The sequence below is a fragment of the Metarhizium robertsii genome (assembly GCF_000187425.2).
Source record: "Metarhizium robertsii ARSEF 23 chromosome Unknown MAA_Scf_4, whole genome shotgun sequence".
Lineage (NCBI taxonomy): Eukaryota > Fungi > Ascomycota > Sordariomycetes > Hypocreales > Clavicipitaceae > Metarhizium > Metarhizium robertsii.
Window position 1 is genome coordinate 2,657,456 of NW_011942182.1, and position 19,340 is coordinate 2,676,795.

The 19,340-nt window shown below is 51.0% G+C and overlaps 4 protein-coding genes across 4 annotated transcripts; 2 read left to right on the forward strand and 2 right to left on the reverse strand.

The window, feature by feature from the left end:
- Positions 1-8,995: 8,995 nt before the first annotated feature.
- Positions 8,996-9,514, forward strand: MAA_02941 (non-classical secretion pathway, nce2 component; the record flags this gene model as incomplete). Its single annotated transcript, XM_007820939.1, has 1 exon — positions 8,996-9,514. One exon carries the CDS (start codon positions 8,996-8,998, stop codon positions 9,512-9,514), a length of 519 nt encoding a protein of 172 aa, XP_007819130.1.
- An 834-nt stretch (positions 9,515-10,348) lies between these two features.
- On the reverse strand, positions 10,349-10,821 carry MAA_02942 (uncharacterized protein; the record flags this gene model as incomplete). The annotated part of the gene is made up of 2 exons (XM_007820940.2): positions 10,349-10,452; positions 10,593-10,821. 2 exons carry the CDS (start codon positions 10,819-10,821, stop codon positions 10,349-10,351), a joined length of 333 nt encoding a protein of 110 aa, XP_007819131.2.
- A 1,513-nt stretch (positions 10,822-12,334) lies between these two features.
- Positions 12,335-13,234, forward strand: MAA_02943 (domain found in IF2B/IF5; the record flags this gene model as incomplete). Its single annotated transcript, XM_007820941.2, has 3 exons — positions 12,335-12,386; positions 12,435-12,977; positions 13,065-13,234. The coding sequence occupies 3 exons, from the start codon at positions 12,335-12,337 to the stop codon at positions 13,232-13,234; spliced, it is 765 nt and encodes a 254-aa protein (XP_007819132.2).
- Positions 13,235-14,196: 962 nt separating this feature from the next.
- On the reverse strand, positions 14,197-18,557 carry MAA_02944 (nuclear pore complex subunit Nup133; the record flags this gene model as incomplete). Its single annotated transcript, XM_007820942.1, has 4 exons — positions 14,197-14,537; positions 14,606-18,001; positions 18,070-18,139; positions 18,228-18,557. The coding sequence occupies 4 exons, from the start codon at positions 18,555-18,557 to the stop codon at positions 14,197-14,199; spliced, it is 4,137 nt and encodes a 1,378-aa protein (XP_007819133.1).
- Between the last annotated feature and the right edge of the window lie 783 nt (positions 18,558-19,340).

Genomic DNA, 19,340 nt, shown 5'->3' on the forward strand with positions numbered 1-19,340 from the left:
CAAAGTACTATTCGTTTTCTTCACCCTCCCATACTTTCTTTTTCTGGCTGGCGCCAGAAACTGCACTAGCTTCATGTGGCCACCCAGAAAGGCAGGCTGGTCCCGACATATCCCAATTCTGACAGGCGCATATTACGGCCATTACCACCTGAAGTCACCAGTAATCGATCAGGCCATTCTCGAGAGGTCATGAGACCGCCGATGATATGAAACAAGGCGCCAAAAAGAAAAAAGAGCATGTGCAATGCAGACCATGCCAGGCGGCTTCATTGCTGAGCGGTCCAAAGCCGGATCAAGTTGACGACCGCCATTTGGGGGCAAATCAGGTCCTCGCTCGCCGTGGCAGTCAGGTCAATGTGCAATGCGCCCAAAGCACTCACCGGTATGTACATACGTACAAACACAGGGCAGGAACCTCGACTCGTACCGGGGCGCAGGGCTAGACTGGATCGCAGCCAAAATGTCGCCCGGGTCTCGAAATTCGGGCGTGGTGACATTGAGGTTCCCTGGTTTCCAAGGGTTCGCCCTTCCCCCACTTCAGAGCCCACGAGTCTCTTTGTGTTGCCGGCGGCCCCTCAGCTGTCGAAATCCAACGTTCGACCCGTTGCGGCCCCAGGTCTACCCCTGGACTGCCATTGCAGGACTTGACTGGGAGATCCTAGAGAATGCTTTGCCAAGCTGGCCGGCCGACTTCCCAAAGCAGCATGATCTGGTTCCTCTCGCCAATCGCCCTGATGGCTGGTTGCACCAGAGCCAAGGCACGATGAACAGCGACAGCGACAGCGATGGCAGACTAATGGCAAGTTGCCACCGAAGTCTTGGTGCCCAGAGACCAAGTCGCACCTCAACATGTTCACAGCGTGGTCCGATGTGGTGATTTGCGAGGCTGGCTCCACGTGCCGGCAATTCTATTTCAAACGACAATGTTATACCGGCAACCATCCAAGATGGAGAGTCATTGCGGCACTCCCTCATTCACGCTTACTCGCCAGTACAGCCTGCGATGCAGAGCTTGGCCACCAAGGGCACTGACTGGCACAAACCACCCTAGCGCCTCGTCCTCGTCCTTTCTCTCATCATCACTCAACCTCTGATGGCGCCACTTTGGTATAAATGCATACGATACGGACTTTGCTTATGCAAGAATATAACGAATTATGAACTTGTCCTCCTGTTTTTCCATTTTTGTATATATTGAATTTCATCTCTCTGTAACATTTTCAGATGGAACTAAACAGAGAAACCATGGTGCACGCATCTATTACGTGGTGTTACACTCTATTCCCATTAGACAGCATTACGTTTATTAATCAAGACTGTGAAACCCTGACCTGCTGTTCTCGATGCTCAGACGAAATGACAAAAGGGGAGCTCTTGGCCAGATGAAACGTTAGACTCTATTGCAATGGCGTGCATGGGGTGCACGGGAGGACGTGTCGGTGGTGGCGCCAGATTGTTGAAAATGAGACATGATGTGGGATTTGGATAAGCTGCGACGCCCATTTGATGCAGGCCGGAGGCTTTTTTTTTTTTTTTTTTCCAAAGCAGCGTTTGGAGTCATTCATGACTAGGCGGGCCAGGGCTAACAGTTCTCAATAACTGCCGGCAGCCGCGGAGACGTCAATAGTCCTTGGACCTGCGTTACACACATAAGTCTGTGGTCTGTGTGGTTGCTTTTACTGAAGATCTGCGACAGGGAGAAGTCATGGTAGTACTACCATGGGCAGATTAAGTCGAAAACCTACGCCGCAAGGTGTGCCAGATTTAGATCTGGGGTGCATGAGACACGATCAAAATAAAATACTACTAAAAGAAAGAAAAAGAAAAAGAATGGAAGAATGCAGCTAGTATGTATGTATGTACAATAAACCTGTTTGCTTCACGTGGCTGACCTTGTGCCTCGCCGAGTGCAGGTCGGGACTGGGACTGACTGCACTTGGCTTTTTGGCCACACGAACTGCCGATATGCAATGGTGGATCTAGATGCCACGAGTGCATGGGCTTGGAGGGGGAGGATACTACTCAAGCTAAGACCAAGATAGGGCAAAAAAAAGGGCAAGCAACTAAGTAGTAACAGAGGGCTTCTGCGGTTGACAAGCACCGTGTTCCTTTCCTCCCCCTTCCCAGTTTGGCGTTTGTCTGTGCGGCCACCAAGCGAGAGACGCCCCGGCACCTTGGGGTCTGGTCGACTGCCCTTTTTTTTTTTTTTTTCCCACGGGGCAAGTCGCGGCGTAGCATACTACATTGTACATACATGCGCGGCAAAAGGGGGACCAGCAAGCAAGGGCGGCATATACCCGCACGAGCAAACAACAAGATGCATTGTGCAGTAGAGTACGGAGTACAGTGGTGTACCATAGACGGGCGACGGCATGGCTGGTCGGCATGGCTGGTCGGCATGGCGCAGGGCAGGGCAGGTTGGTGAAGGCACAGGAATTAGAGTTCGTCCTTGTTCCCAGGCCGGCTGGAGCAATAGCCGAAAAGGACAGCGGCAGCGATGGGGGACAAGCCCGGGCGCCTGGCCTGGCCTCTTTGTTCGATGTCGATTTGCAGGAGACATTGGTCGGCCGATGATGCAGAGGAGCTGCTTTAACGAGCGTAAATTTGCCGCTTTTGTCGATTCAATGTTCGAGCGGTACTGCATGCATGCATGCATGTATGTACGGAGTGCAGTTTTTACAAAACAGGTGCCGTTTTATTATCTCGCAGGGTCTTGGCGAAAAGTATATTACATACATACGAGAAGGGAGACGACTCTGACTCTCTCTCCCTGTGTCTCTCTCTCTCTTTTCTTGTCATCAAGTGGATGAGAAAAAAAAATACACAGTCGCTGACGTAGATACGCTGAGCAGGATACACGAGGAGGCCAGCCAGCGGTTAAGGTTTGATGCTCACGGTCCGCGTGCGCCGGAAGTTTTTGTCCCTCGTTGCTGGTCGGACGGACGGGGGACCGAATGGTCTGAACCTTTTTTATTTTATTTTTTTATGCTGTTTCGCCGTTTTCGTGGCGTCATGGAACAACAACAAAAAAAACAGCCGTGGTTTTGTGTTTGTTCTCCCCTTTCTTTCCCTTGCATTCCGGTTCCTGAATCCGCTCCGGTACGTGGGCCAAAGCCGAATCAAGTCCGAGTGGCAGGGAATGAAATAAAGCCAAAATTTCCCAACGGGGCGTGGGCATTCAGTCAGGGTCGGGGTTCTTGCCGACGTTGCAGTTGTGCCTTGTACATAACATATAATATTAAGATTTGCGTGTCTGATTGGCCGCTTGTCGGTGCAATGTTGCTGCTGAGAGGGCGACGTGTGTAGTATGTACATAACTGTATATTGACCTCGTTAAGGGTCGAGGACCTTGCGGGGTCCCTCTGCCCCATATGTCCAGAAGGACAAGACCATTACCAAGCGAATAGTGTGTTGATGTGATGAATTCAATGTACTTGCCAGGTAGTCACTTGTGTACCTGACAGGGCTACAGGTACATGAATCACGTGCTGTTTTCCAAGCAAGTCAAGGTACCATTTAACCGTGGTTATCTGACTGGCTATTGACCCCTGAAATTGGCTTTCCACAAGGTGCCCGATTTTTACAGAGATGGACAGGCGCAAAACTTTAATTTGGGAGTGGAGTCCGGGAAAAGGGGGGGGGTTAAAAATGCTTCGAGAAGAATGCCGTTTTGGGGGGCCAAGGAGGGAAGGGGGAGCCGCTGATAGGGCCAGTACTATAGTACATACTAGACGTCCTTCCCTCTGGAGGTATTACTACTAGTAGTACGAGTATCGTCGATACAAGGGTCATGGGAGTCAAGTCACGAGCAGCACGCATTCCAAGAGTCATGATGGGTGTGTGGGATTGTGTTGGATAAACTCCCCGAGCTAACACGTTGTGCTCGGAGTTTTAAGTTTGGCACAGGGTAGAGAAGGATCCTGTGCATGAACGTTTTGTTTTAGCATTTTATTTTTGTGTGTACCATACAGGCATTGCGTATTATGAGCGAGCATGATGTTGTAATGCGGCGGCGAGGGATGAGACGAGAAGGATTGGGAGCGTTGTAGTCTCTATGTATGGGACTGGAGGGGGGTGGGTGGCCGTGGTGATGACGAGATCATTTAGAGTTTAACCGAATTGGCTTGCCCATCACAAGGTTTGGGGACATCCTGGGCGCCCGAGTTATCCTTCTCTTTTCTTTCCTGCGCATCGGGCATCGGGGAGGGAGGGTGGGAGGGCGGCGCGGTTGCGCGGAATTAGAGTTTCTTCCTCTCGCTTCCCAAACGGCGACGAAGGAAGAGGCCGTGTTATGAGACGCTGTGTCTATAGAGCCAGGCTCGTCCATCGTATGACCCAAGGTTTTGGATCAAAACCGGAGGAACCCATTCGGCCAGGTACGAACAAAGTCCCTGGACCGAAACCCCCCCCCCCCCCCCCCTTGCGCTCTATCAGAGAAGGAAGGAGGAGCAGAATGGTGCTTGATTCCGAAGAGGCAGCAAAGCGATTCCGTTCTATACATAGGGTCGTGAAATCAGATGAAACTTGACCAAACGGAGACGGAAATAAATACCTTGGCCGTGCGCCGTGCGCGCCGCTCGTCGCTCGGCACGCAGCAGAGTCGGCAGCCCGCGCCCAAGACTGCATTGCGAATCTGGCCTTCTCCCGCCCGACTGAGGCGTGGCCCCGGAGCCTCGCCTCCGGAATGGCACAGCAGCAGCAACGTCCATGTCCGGAAAGCAAATAAACTTTAAACCTGTCCTTGTGCGTTTCACGTAGCGCGCATCGCTTATGCGAAAGGGCATGGACTTTGGGACAAGATGAAACCCAATCTTATCCAGCGCATTGTTTGTGTCGGTAGTACTTTGGTGCGAGCCAGATGTGATGCGATAGGCAGACTCTTGAAGCCACGGCCCTGTTGTGGTTTGGCGTCACGGGCTGGTTTTCGGCTAGCAATGGAATATCGGATGCGGCCGCATTGACGATGAGCGTTGGGCCTTCGGAAGCCTTCTTCTTGTCGTGTGTAGTATGTATGGTGTGCATTTCGGCATCATGTTATGCAGCCAGGGGTCAGTCAGTGTGAGCTTATCTTGCTGCCTTTCAACTCTCTCTCTCTCTCTGTCCCTTTTTCTCCATCATTTATTAAGCTTTTCCGGCCTTTCAGCCTCGTCAGCTTGTCCTTGCATCTTTCTGGTCTCGTAACAGTGGCCGGCATAAGGCCTTTCCCTTTTCATCCTGTACAACGAGCGTGTCGCCGAGGGAGTCTTGGCTGGCGGCGTGGAACGAGTCAGGCATTGCCGTTGAAGCAATCCAAGTGTTGACGGGATATAAAACCGGCGAGAAACTTGGTGCGGCTATCGCGCCTGCACGGGCTAGAGCAGTGCGTATCGACATCAAGGGTAGCCATGTACATGCCCGCGGACCTGGAAGATGTTGCTTGCGCCGTGGCATACCGGGCAGCAGTCAACACCTTGACTCATGCTCACGTGCGGTGACAACATGGTTATACCCGGTAGGTGCCGGATGTAGGGTTTTGAAAATACTCCGAGACGAACCTCGTACTCGTTGTGTATTTGCGGACAACTCTTGGGTCGGATCGATGCAAGACAAAAAAGAAAAAAATTGCTTGACGTGCTTTGGCAGAAAATGGCAAGATATTCCTTTTGCAAGGTCCACCATTGTCAGTCGGCAATAAACTGTTCGATCGACAGGCTTCCAGAAAAACTGTCATGTCCAAGTCGAACCGTAACGTTTCCTCGGTTTCAACTGGATCCCGAGCAACACCCGTGACTCCACTCTGAGATCGGGTTGGGGGCCACGTATGTATGTATGTATGTACGTACTACTTGAGCAGAACGTACCATCTGAGAAATGTAACGAGCAAAATGTGAAATGTCAATTCGATGTCGTTACGGCAGATGATGTTTGATTTGAACGTTGAATTGCAGTTATTGATAATACTTGGTTGAAAAGAGACAGTCCTGGATTTTACGCACTTTGTAGTTGTATCCAAGTAGGCATTATACCGTGCTGTATTTAGAGCAGACGTGCACAATGGACCTTTTTACAATTGTGAATGGGCTAGCTATTTGGCACGAATAAAAATCAAGCTACAATACATGCAAGGCGATTCTATTATAAGCATACTATACCTAGGAGCACTGGAATAACACGCCATTGATTTTATACCCTGGCTTTTTTTTTTCCGGACACAAATCATTTGTTCTACAGGCCTAGTGTAGGGTAGCTGGCTTGGTTCATTTCCACCAGACTCGCCCAATATTAAATAGCAAAAAGTGACATGACTGTATTGAACGAGGCGCAAGTCGTATTGGAGGTGGACACAATCTGGTAGATGCTTCAATCGCCTCCCCTGCAGTTTATATACAGAAATGGGTTAGACGGACTGACTGGTTACACAACGAGTATACACATATGTTGATAACCTCAAAAAGTCAAACTTGCCTATATTCCATAGACTACGTACACGATCAAGTGACAAAGCAGGATTGAACTCCGGTCTACTGCGAGGAAAGTAGAAAATGTATTTAATTCATTTTAGAAAGCCTGTGTTGGCGTGTACGTGGTCATGGGCACTACCTACCCAAGGTATGTACTTGGGTATATATTACCAGAGGCAGCAGGGTAGCAGATCATGGTCCTCTACATAATGACAGTGACATTCTACAATATCAATATCAGCACAGCAGGGCCCCATCGTCCAATGGTCTGGTCTCTCACACCATGTTCAACATACCTAGGTAGATGGCGGCAAAGTCCATGCCCAGGAGTACTTGCAATGCCGAGTGACCATGTACTTCCCCCCTGTGTGTGAAAAAGACGGAGTTTATGACGAATGTTGGAGATATTCTGCCAAATGCCGCAATTGCTGAATGATTTTGCTTCATGTAACACAGCAGCCTGTCGCTGGAGACGCTCATAGAAGCAGCCCGGAAGCAATGCGCCTCTGGTACGTCAGGTTTACTCAGCTAGATGAAAACTTGAGTCTAGTTTGTCATTGTGCAACCGCTTGATGCTGATTTGGCAGACCTAGCGGCATTCCTACGCAACCAATCCCCACCCAGGTAGGTATAGGCCTGTATGATTTTGAATATGACTAGTATTTAACTTGGAAGCATGTCTTTGACCGTGTCAGCCTAGTACCAAATACTACCAATGTGCTTGAGCGGTTCAATTGGAAGAAGCTGCTCAGTACGCTTGAGGCATCGGATCGGAGAAAGAAGCACCCACCACTCGTCTGGCACTCACATGTCGGTGACGAAAAACCACACATACGCAGTCAACTCCCGATGTCGAAATGCCTCTTGGTAGAGGTAAATATCGGCGCCAGACACCGACGGCCCCACCGACAAATGACGGAGCACCGGTCCTCGATGGTTTCCACGGCACGGCTGACGGAGTAGTGCTGGGACAATCCGGTGGGCGCTAGGCTGAGGCTAGCTCTGACAAGCTTGGAGCTCTGATTCCATTATGATGATGGAAGCAGTGGCATAACTGCTTCAAGACGATGAATTACAGCCTGACAGGTTGCGCGGTGGGCACACAACAACTTGTTCCAGAGCTTGTCATCAGCCCACGACTGGTGATGAGTCTGATGACGCATTCGGGTATTGGAGGGTCCTTGACTCCTTGAAAACCCTCTCGGTTGATCCGGATAGCGCAACACTTCCATGGCTGACCAAGTGCTGGGATGGCAAGCCAATAACTGTCAAGGCCGTTGGCCAAGGACCAATGACGACATGATTGTACCAACTGTCCGCACGCAACTTACCCTTTGGGGCCCATGCGGCTCCCTTGAAACCACGATTGCCAGTCACTGGTGGCTCGTCAGTGAGTCTGGAGACACTGGGGAGATTCGACATGGCACAGCCACAAAAGCAGGGGCAGCTGGCGGCAAGCGAAACTTGTTGCATGTTGTGCTGTACCCGTTGGCAACTACATACATAAGATATTGCTGCTGCAGGGTTCTGCGGCTCTCCTCATCGACATGGTCGGCGGCACGAGAAGGCCTGGAGAATTGGCTGGACGAGCTCGCCAACTCGCTACGCGCCAACCGGCCTGCCGCGTGGCCTCGCCAGTGTACTCCGTAGAAGCCGAACAATATGGCTCGATATCGAGTTTCTACTCTGGCGTCCGTTTTGCCTTGTGTTAGTTGTTTGCAACACATGGCCACGATGCGGCTTGCTCCGTCCTGCGGCTCGAAACGGGCGCTTGGTGATGCATCACACCACTCGTCCTAGAACAGCGGCCCCATCAAGCGATGCCTTGGCGGGTGTTGGCGGGTGTTGATGATCGACCAGACGATTCACGCCGCTGGTCAAAAGTAGATTAGCGAGCCCAGTACAGCCTTTATGGTTGGCTGACGCTGGGGTTGAAGCTTGGGATAGCTCTGCGGAGACAACGCGGCCGGCACAAGCAGCGAAAAAACTGGGTTCTTGGCTCTTCTCGGCGTCAGGCAAGCCTGGTGAGGTCATACATGATGGATTGCTCCCTTGCAACTGCCGATCGCTCCGAGAGCCAGAGCCAGAGTGAGCGACGCAGACACAGACAAGGTTAGATTAGAGAGAGAGAGAGAGAGAGTGACAGAGGACACAAAACGAGTCGTTGGCTGTCTTCACCACCGATGACTGATGGGCCGCGACCGAATGCTCCTTCCTGCTTCAGACAAAAAGGGCTGGCCGCCTGCCTCCCAATACTTCCGAAACTCCTAGAATTCCCAAACCTCTCAAATTCTCTCCCTCCCCTTCCATTCAATACTAGTAACAACCCCACTACTACAGCAAGTTCAATTCCTTGCTCTCCATATCCCTCAACACAGTACTCCGTCATTGTTGTTTTACTTTTCTGCGTCCTCCAACAACCGCTACTTTGGCACCTCGGCACCGCCACAGCTCGCGTCCGCTTCAAGCACCTTTAGGTCTCTGCGCAACCTTTGAAATACCAACATCATCATCCACTCGACGCTCTATTTTACCAGCTCAGCCGTTCTCTCACCATGTACGGCTTCATAAACGCCGTAGTCCGCACCATCGGTCTCCTCTGGACGCTGCTCATCACGGCGCTCATCGGGAATGTCATTGCCAGCAACAACAATGGCCAGATGGCCACCATCAACTTCACAATGTTTGTCGCTGCTCTCTCGTGGGTTGCCAACTTGTATGGTGTTGCCGCGGCCATCATCTCTAGCCTTAGCATGGTCATTGTTCTCCTCGTCCTCGACGGCCTGGCCACTCTCTTCACCTTTATCAATGCCATCGTCTTGGCCGCCAAACTGGGCGCGCCCAACTGCGGCAACCTCAGAAATGCCGGTCTCTCAAGCAGCTGGATCGGCTGGGGTTCCTCCGACAATGAGAAGCGATGCCGTGAGATCCAGGCCAGCACCGCTTTCATGTGGTTCCTCTGGGCCTGCTTCTGCGTTTCCCTGTTCTTCACCGTCAGGGAAGCCCGCGGCGGCGGCGGTCTCCGTGGTTCTGTGCGCTCTGGTAGGCCAAACATGTCCCAGGTTGGCGTTTAAAAAGGCTACTTATTTCCCTCCATCCCCCTTGCAAGAAGCCGGAAAACAAAGCGGAAACCCTTCTCTTTCGCCTTGTTTTCTTTCGCCGTGAACCAATTTCCATTTCGACTCTGTTCCGGGCTTGACGTTAACTGCCATTTTTGTTTCAGGCGTATAATATTTCGTGGGCTGCTGTGGACAGACAACTGGCTGGGGTGGTTATCATTTCTTCCTCCTTTTTTCTTTTTGTTTATTATTTGCAAGCAAGAACTCTTACTCGCCTTCACTTGGCAACACTCAGTGGTGGCTGCAGAAGCTAGGGTTTGTACGAAACAGATGAAGCGCCAATATATGGACATGGGACCAAAAATGGAACGAGGAAGATGACATGAGCCCGACGGGGCATTCTGGATGGAGAGTGACGGACGTTTTGGAAATTATGGAATAATGAGGTTGTGTATACCAAACTTTAATGACGACGGCGCCGTGAGGGCGGTGCACATGGACCAAACATAGACACTAATGATTGCTGTAGCTATGTATTAATCTATCGCTGTTATTCACTTGAACTGTCATCATGATGCTCGCAGTGAGGCCTGACGCAAATGGACACGACCAAGTTTATGTTGTGTAGATGGGTGGGTGCGTGCACAAAGTCGTGCTGTCCCAGATGATCTATCGAAGCCTTGCTCATAAGTTACCTGAACGCCTGAGCAAAGAGTAGATGTAATATTATATACAAGGAGCTCGCGCGAGTTGCCAGATATCTTCTAGCCCACGTGTCTCGAAGTGTGCTCTTGTCTTCCAGCATGGTTATTGCCCAAAATTGTTGCAAATGGCATCCCGTCGCCATTTCTATAACGTGGCCGCCGTCTCTACTACACCCACAGCCTTGAATGCCTTCTTATTCGTCCACCGCACTTCAACTCCGTGCATCCATTCCATGTATCTTCCCCAACCTATTGTCCTTTGGTTAGCGCTTTCCAACCTTGAACATGTACAGCATCTGCATCACGAGTCGTGGAGAACCATGTGGTGCTAGAAAGGGAGAAGGACTGAAAGAAGAAAGCAAAAATGAAACACACAAGACAAGACATACTCCAATAAGCAAATTTCCTGCCAAAATATTTACCGACCCACGGGACTATCATCATGGTCAATAGCAGCTGGAGCTGCTCAAGGGACCGATCCCATTCGGCCTGGGCGTCGGAGTCAGCGTCGGAATAGACATCGCTTGTGGAAGAAGAAGTCGAAGGGAGGGAGTCAATGTCGTCTTCTTTTTCATTATAGGTCTCTTGGAGGTCGATGAGGGATTCGGCGGCGACCATTGTGACTGAGCTGGCGGTGAAGTGCTAGGGCAGCAGGAAGGAAATGGACAGCCGGGTGAGTGACGCGGAGAGGAGGACGGTGCTCAGTAGCGTTGCGGCATTTGCATCAGAGGTGTTCCGTGACACACAATATGAGGTTCAAATGCCCTCCCTGGCGGCGATTCGACGAACGCTCTTTACGTCGTGAACTGGAGTTGCAATGCTCACTTTCTCCGATGCTCGCCGTCGCGTCGGCAGGTCACTTCCCCAACTGAACGGCTCCAGCTTGTCATTGGCCCTTCAGTCCTTCCCGTCCCGCCAGTCAAAGTACACAGAGTCACGTGATACCACACGTGGCGTACCGAGGCCAGTCACAGGCTTGGAGCACCCGCCACTGCCATCGCCACTGCCATCACCACGACGAGAAGTGCCTATCAAGACGAACTCGCTTCTTCTTATCACACATATTTGCTGCTTTGCAAGCAATATAGAACAAACCTGAGGCTGTGTGCTGGAATTCTTTGCATCGCCTTGGTTTCGGCTACAAACAGATTGGCACCGCTGAGTGAGACTTAGCAGCGGCTGACTCACACCAGACATCTCATCTACCGGACCAGACACCGGCGGCAAAGTAGTCAACGGTCGGGCATATCAAGGCTTTGGACGTCAGTCATGGAGAACGAGGTGAGTTTCCTGCTCTTGCCCCTTAGTTTTCTTTCTATGTTACATTACATCTTTTACCCCCCCTCCCTTTTTTTGCCCTTTGCTTCGCACACTGCGTTGGACATCAACGCATCGGGCTCTGAAATGCATAGCATGGTGATTGCTCAGTGAGCAGTTGCTTCAATGCCAATTGTGTTGGCTGTGTAAGCCTTGGGCCAATCCGAGGACCCTCTTTTGTCCCGTCACTGCTAGCCTGGGCTGTTGTAGCCGCTCCATCAGGAGGCACACCAGACCTTCCCGACGCCGGCCGCCAGTGCAGGACAGTGCAAACAAAGTCATGGATGTGCACAAATGGCACAAATGTACTCACGACCCCAAGCACAAATAATTTTACCCCACCTTCACCTCTGACTGGCCAAATCCGCACAACACTATCCAGCATTTTTGCCATCATCCCTCCCACTTTGTCACATCCCATCTCTATTGGTGTCTGCCGAGGAATCTTCTGGTCCTGTTTTGGACGTCTTTGGCATTTACCAGGTTTGACTCATCTCTTCATCTAAATTTTTCTTTTTTCGCCTTTCATCTTCCACTGATCCGATCACGCGACGACCGAACTGCTGGCGTGCCGAGCATTTCATTATTACTGTTCGTTATTGTCTCTCTATCATAATCTTCTTCTCGTCATCATTTCATCTCTTGGCGTTGCATCATTCCGGCCCAACTTGTCCGCGAAACTGTACACAAAAATATATTTGCTAATTGGCGACTGTTTGTTCGCACCTCGCAGGACCAAGTCGAGCGAAAGTCTCGCAAATCCGTCGCTTTCACCGACGAGCAACTCGTAGTTGACGCCGACGGCTCAGTCACGATGGTGACCGCTACCGAGGAGCCCAAGGAGACGGCTCAGTCCCATACGCCTCGTACGCCGCCGTTGTCCGCCGCCCTGGGAGCCTTTACTGACGCCTCAGCTCAAGCCGCTACCGACGATGCCCCTCCACCCGCTGATGGCGGCCTCGACCTGTCTCTCATGAAGAAAAAGAAGAAGAAGAAGGTGAAGAAGGAGGGCGGTGAGGAGGATGACTTCGCTGCCAAGCTAAAGCAGCTGGAGGTCAAGGATGCTGAGGATGCTGCTGCCACTGCTGAGGAGGAGTCCGGTAATATGGATGCCGGCACTGGTATCTGGGCTCACGACGAGACCAAGACCATCGGCTACAGCATGCTCCTCCAGCGATTCTTCCATCAGCTGTCACAGAAGAACCCCGACCACACCCTCACCGGCACCAAGAGTTTCAAGATCCCGCCCCCTCAGTGCATGCGCGAAGGCAACAGGAAAACCGTCTTTGCCAACATTGCTGATATCTGCAAGCGCATGAAGCGAACCGAGGACCATCTTACTGCTTATCTGTTTGCCGAATTGGGAACAAACGGCTCTGTCGACGGAAATAGGAGATTAGTTATCAAGGGCCGTTTCCAGCAAAAACAGATCGAGGGTATGGTCCGAAAGTATATCAGTACGTTGTTATCCCCTTGCCTTTGCCATCAGGTTGAGGCGCGTATTCAAAACCTATCTATGTTCGGTTCCACTGACAAACCAATAGTTGAATATGTCACCTGCAAGACCTGCAAATCCCCCGACACCGAGCTCAGCAAAGGTGAAAACCGTCTGTACTTCGTTACCTGCAACAACTGCGGTTCGCGACGTTCCGTCACTGCCATTAAGACAGGTTTCTCCGCCCAGGTCGGTAAGAGAAAGAAGATGCAGGGTTAAGCCTTTCCCACCACGATATCACCGTTATTCCGTCTCCTGGACCACCGCGATCTCCGTCGTTTGTCGCTGGCTCTCCTCCTGTCTTTGATCCAGTTTGTGCTGTGTAATTTCATACACGAAATTATTTTCGGATTAGTTGTGTAAAAAGGACCATGGTGCGACGTTTTGTCTCGCAGAGGAACATTTACTTGGCTGGGCAAGGCTGACGGGGCAACAAAGGAAAGGAAAAGTTGTGCCGGGGGGAAAGGGACGGAGGGGAGTTCTTGGACTTAAAAGTAACATTTTCATGCAAGGAACGGACAAGAATGATTGACGGTAGCTTACAAAAGCGCCCCCGGATAGAGTAGACGGAATTGGGTTGGGCCATGGTGTTGACGATTGGAGATTGGCGATTTGTTATCATGTATATGACGCTGGAATGATGCATGCTCGACGCCAACCTTCGCTTTGCTTGGTTCCATGTGAATGCTTCTATTGCTAGACGGCATTGAACACACATCAGAAATACCATTACGTTGCTACAAAATTACCCGCGTAGGTGGTTCCTAGTTTGGAAATAATCACTGCAAAAGGGCTCACATTTACGAGCAGCGAATGATTGGGGTTGCAAGTGCGCCAGCACCTGCAGTATTAGTATCATTGCCCTTGCCACATAACCAAACTTGAGAAAACCAAGAAGAGAGTGAGATGCCGTGTCCATTGTTCCACCCTGTCGCCAGAAAACCTCCCTCATAAGAACAGGATGATAAAACTCGCTCGTCTTTGCCACCTTTTATTTCCTCAGGCTACGTTTTTATGTAACCCACTTCGTCTTAATGTACATTTGATATCAAGAAATGCCGCACAGTAGTAAACATAAACTAGAAATAGACACAAGTTCTGTTCTGTGTATGGAAGGGAAACGCCGCCCAATGGAGGTATTTAAAAAGTAAAAAAAAAGATGCCCACGTTCAGTAGTCTGCCTAAGACTGGTTGAACAAGGCGAATGTGGCGTCCATCATGTTGTTCTTGTCGTTGTTGCCGTGCATCAATGATGAATGACCTGCAGCAGCTCCTGTTCGTGTAGCTTCATCGGCGGTATTTTCTACCTCGATTTGCGCGGCTTCGAATGTTGCTCGGACCCACTCTACCAGGCGGTTCTTTTCAATGTACTGGTTAAGAAGCTTGTCCTCCCAGTTCATTGCATCTAGAAGCTTGGACTGCTCATTCTCAGAAAAGCCCTGGAAGCGGCTGTCTAGTTGGTCTGTGAAGACGCCGAGGGCCTCCTGGGGCGGCATAGGACGGAAGGGATCTCGAGGGTCCTCTGGGGAGAAGAGTTAGTAAAATCTGTGAAACAAAACACAATATATCTTTATTAGCGGTAAGGCTTACGGTATCGAACGCAGTCCGTCAACATGGCAAAAAGTTCAGTCTCGGCGAGTCGCTCAACAACCTGACGGTCGTCCTTTAGTTGAGTATCGTTGATTTTGGCCCAGTCATCTCGGATGAACAACCTTCTCCAAATAAGTCTTTTGGCTTGTTTGATTTGGCCAGAGCGGCAACTGATATTAGCCACTTTGAGAGCCAGCCAGAACGGATCGGCGATCTCATCCCTAGCCTCCGGCTTCAAAGACACGAGGGTCAACATGTCAATGAGATACATGGGACTAAGTGCCTGATGATCCAGCAGTTTCTGCATTCCATCAGAAAATAGCTGAAGGAGGGCCTTTTGCCGTCGAGGAATATTGGTGCTGTGCCCGTCGACAGCAAATGTTAGCGCAGCAGCTTTGTCCAAGGCAGTACGTGTGCATGGAGCGATCTGATTGTACAGTTGGTCTTGAATCCGTACTACGATGAGCTCATTGTCCACTTGGCGAAAGCGTTCGTCGCGGCGCGCATCATCGGACTTGACCTTGAATGAAGTTTGCTCCTGAGAGTCAGCCTCAGCCTCGGCCAAAAGTGCAAGCTTGCCCAGACTTAGTTCAATTTTCTTCCTCCACACTTGGTCTTCATTCTGGATAGCCAGGTCAAGCAAAGTGTTGGCAGCGTGATCCACATCCTTTTCCTGTTGAACGTCGTTGATCCAGGAAATTCGAGCGAGCTCTGGGCGGCTGCGGAGGAATTTGGTCTTGAAGCCAAGAGTGTCTAGATCGAATTCTAGGACCGACTCAACACCATGTTTGCTGAGCAAATACTCGTAAACGGGAAAGGCAAAAGGCTCTCCGTATCTAGCAAAGTTGTCCTCCAGCTCTGTCGTCTTGGCTTTTCTCAAATTTTTCAGGCTCTGAACCTCCGCAATAGATAGTGAAGGGTCTTCCAAACTGGCTTCCAAAACTTCTATGTGCTCAAGTAGAATCACGGCCAGGGCGTTGAGGCATCCGTGCTTGTCGGCAATCGTAGCAGCTTGCTCCCATTTACCCGCTCGGGCGAGAGCAATCGGCCTGTCGTTTCGGTAGGTATCGTACGCCTTGGCAAATTCTTCAACCGCGCTTCTGTCGGTAGAATTGGCCATTCCCCATCTTGCGCACTCTAAGACGGATGTAAGCATAGCATCTGTCAAGATTGGCAGCTCGTCAAAAATGTGGCCCACAATGACCGGGTCCGGCATGTTTGGCTCGCTTGGTCCGTCTCGCAGGTGTTCATGCTTCTTGAGCCACTGTTCACACAACTCTACCAGGCGTTTAATGCCACTTGCCACGTGCGTGCAACCTGTCCAAGGCTCTGGTAGATTCTTGTAGCCCTCTCGCAGGATGCCCATTCGTAGTTGTTCCTTGCCCAAGCCGTAAAATGAGAGATGACTTTTGCGGAATTCGTGTGCTCCGGCCTGTGATGTGACGTTGATCTCTACAGCTTCATTGATGAGAATATTCACCTTTATATCATCCAGAAGCTTGTCGGCGTAAAGAACTTTGATAACTTGGTATGCAAAGGTGACAAGTATCTCCAGCCTGAAAATGTCGTTGACAAACCAATGGCGCACGCGATCGACCTCTCCAATACTGGCAATGGGGTTATGTTTCTGATCTTGATGGATGAATTCGACAATCAAACCAATAATGCTCTTCTTGTCTTCGGCAGCTCTAGAGGTAGTGAAGGCTTCATGAAGCTTCCAAAGCAAGGCTGCAACGTGCATCTTTTCTGCGTTATAGAGAAGGTTCCACCGGGTCTGGCGATCGAGGTCAGCGCCAATCGTGTTGAGGTACTGCATGAGTCTTTGTAGAGCGTCGGAACGGGCCACAAGATTGTCCTCCACGGAGACTGGAAGTGTTGATATGTAGGTGGTCGTAGAGCTGAGAATCTCGTGGCTGACTTGGAGAGCGGCCTCGCCGATCTGCTCGTTAGTAAACTTAATGTCCGGTCGCTTGTTAAATATGAGAGGGCTGTCTTTCTGAGACCCAAAGAAAACAGCCTGCTCTATCTTGCTCTTAGCAGATACTTGCGGAGGCTGTTCGCTAGCGAACCTATCCACATCTGTCGTGACGATGCGCACAACACCTGCGCCGCGCACCATGAGCACCACAGCCGGATTCTTGATTTTGTTCCGCAGAGATCGGCTCTCTTCATGGCTGGAGGATGGTGCCAGTTCTTCAAACCCGGAGCCAACAATTTCATGGATATTGTCTACCTGGAAGTCTACCACATCCTCAAATGAAGGTGTCAAGATGTGGTTGTCCGAACGTAACTGTGAGTCTGGAGATTCGGGAGGAGTGGCGACAGATGCAATTACTGCAGCACGGTCGAACACTGCAAATGCTACCAGAGCAGGTCGAGGCAGGTACACACGAGGTCTTACAGTCTGACTCAGATCCGAAGCGGTGATGGCTGCAGAATATGAAGCAATTGGGCGAATCATTCCCACCTGGCAATCCTTAGGAGTCATAATGACCTCCAGAAGTGCATATCTCGAAACACTGCGTCTAGTGAGGCATACCAACAGCAAAAGATGTTGAACTAATGGATCATCAGTTGCCATTGCGTCGCTCAGCCTGCTGAGTTCCAAATATTTGGGGCCAAGTCCCTTGGGCACATAGGTAAAGTCCAAGGCTTCGAACGAGTCGGCCGGGAAGTCTTTGCTGAAGGGGTCATTTTCCTGAAGTGCGTGTACCAGTCGATCTCGCATGTCTGCTTCTCCAATTGGTTCATTATGGCCTCCTCGGTGAATCCTCCAGGCTTGGATTTTGCCCTTGCTTGTGAGCGCAACAATGTTTCGTTCCCCAACGCGCGAAGATCTGTCGGCCCGGACAGCGGCAATGTCGCCTCGAAGTGATAAGTGAGAAAAGGCATGCCGTATGCTTCCAAAGATGCCACCTGAAGTCGGCGAAAGGTTCGTTCGCAAGAATTGCACAGAGATGGCGGGCCGTCCATGGCTGTCTCGAACACTCATGTACGCCAATCTCCCGGTATTGAAGGTCAGGACAAAACCGGCGGATTCAGCATTGGTTACTGCGACAACCTTTTCGCCTGAGGACATGCCCGAGATGACGTGTTCAACTCCAGATCGGTCTTTCTTGATGAAGGCAAAAGTTGCAGCGCTTGATATCGATTCCCAAAAGACCACCTTGCCGCTTCCAGACATGACAATGACGAGACCCGGCTCTTTTGAAGATGCAGACGGCGAGACGAGACACCCTACGGGTAGGGGATCGCTTGGTTTTGATGCGGATGGCAAGGTGAATGTGAATGTTTCGGGAGACTGAGACGTCGAGTTGTAAGCCCATACAATGGCATGGGTAGCCGTCAGACTCAAGGCGTATCCGGCGTTGGAAAATATGTCAGCTTGTTGGTTCCCTACACGAGTAGAAGAAGTGGTTGATTAGTGATGAAATGACAAGAATGGGTGTGAGAAAATCGCGAACCTGACCAGTCGGAGCGAATTCGATCCGGTAATGCGGGCAGTTTCGAAACTGTGAATGCGCTCGTGCTATTCTAGATTTCAAAGTGATTAGTGCCATGGGCAGAAGAGTTGTTATTGGGATTTGGAGTCATGCTAAACGCATGGTTGCGTATAACGTACGAGGACGAGACTTCCGTCACCCTTGTTTGCGGCACGATCTCCATGTTTTGACTTTTTCGCTCGCACATTAAGCTCTTTCCGAGGAGTTTGATGAAAGCTCTCCAAGGGAGAATCCTGTCTCGAGTCCAAGGTGGCGACCTTGTCGGCCTTGACGGCCTCGACCATTTCCGGTTGTACTTCAGGATTAGCAAAAGTTTGTTCGGTAAGAGGCAGGCGTTGGCGCTTAGCCTTTGGTTGCTGAACAAGACTATCGGTACTCTTGGGTCGCTGACGACGACGGGATCTCGTCGCCGTAGCTGGACCGCCCTCTGCGACTGTGGGATTGAACATGTCGAGGATTGAGAGAGTCTTGCAGTCCGAGGCGGTCGCGAGGGAGGCCTAGGCCTGGCGTGGCAGCGTGGGAGTGGTGATGCAGTGAAGTGGTGGTGATGCAAATGCGGGCAACGAGATGGTATACCGAAATCAGATGGACATGTCGAGATGGCGGGCGAAGAAGGCACCACGGTTCAGATGGAGTGCCTGGGGGAGGAAGCGGGAGAGGAAGAAGAAAAGGATGAGGATGATGAAGATGATGTAGGGCAGCAGCGCAGGCAAAGATTTGGTGGAGAGAGAGAAGAAGCAATGCCGCGTCGGAGGCGGCTATTGGTTCACAGCAGCGCAAGAAAAAAACAAATGGAGCTCAAAGTGCAAAGGCTAGCGGTCAATGAGCAGTTGAAGCTTAGAGCCCCAGCGGGCCAGTGAGCCAACGGACCAGTGAGCCGGCGAACCCAGTGACATGGAGCCACTGAGCCAGCAGGCCGGTGGGCCCGTGGACGTGGCAGCACGCACAGGGAGCACTTGGCAGGTGCAAGCCAGTCGACACACGTGCAATCATTGATCTCGATGCTCGCCAGCCAACGGCCCCTCCATGTCGTGCCTCAGCCTCAGCCAGCGTCTTGATCTGGTACAACCATCAACCACCCACCACCCAATGCGGTGGCAGTCCAGCTAAAGGTTCGTGGTCAGTTACGGTGCCTATTTTGAACCAGGCCATATTACTCGCCCCGACTGACCATGTGCGGTAGACTTATATCGGTATTGCTGATAGTTCTACATGAGCCGAGGTTGGCAAGG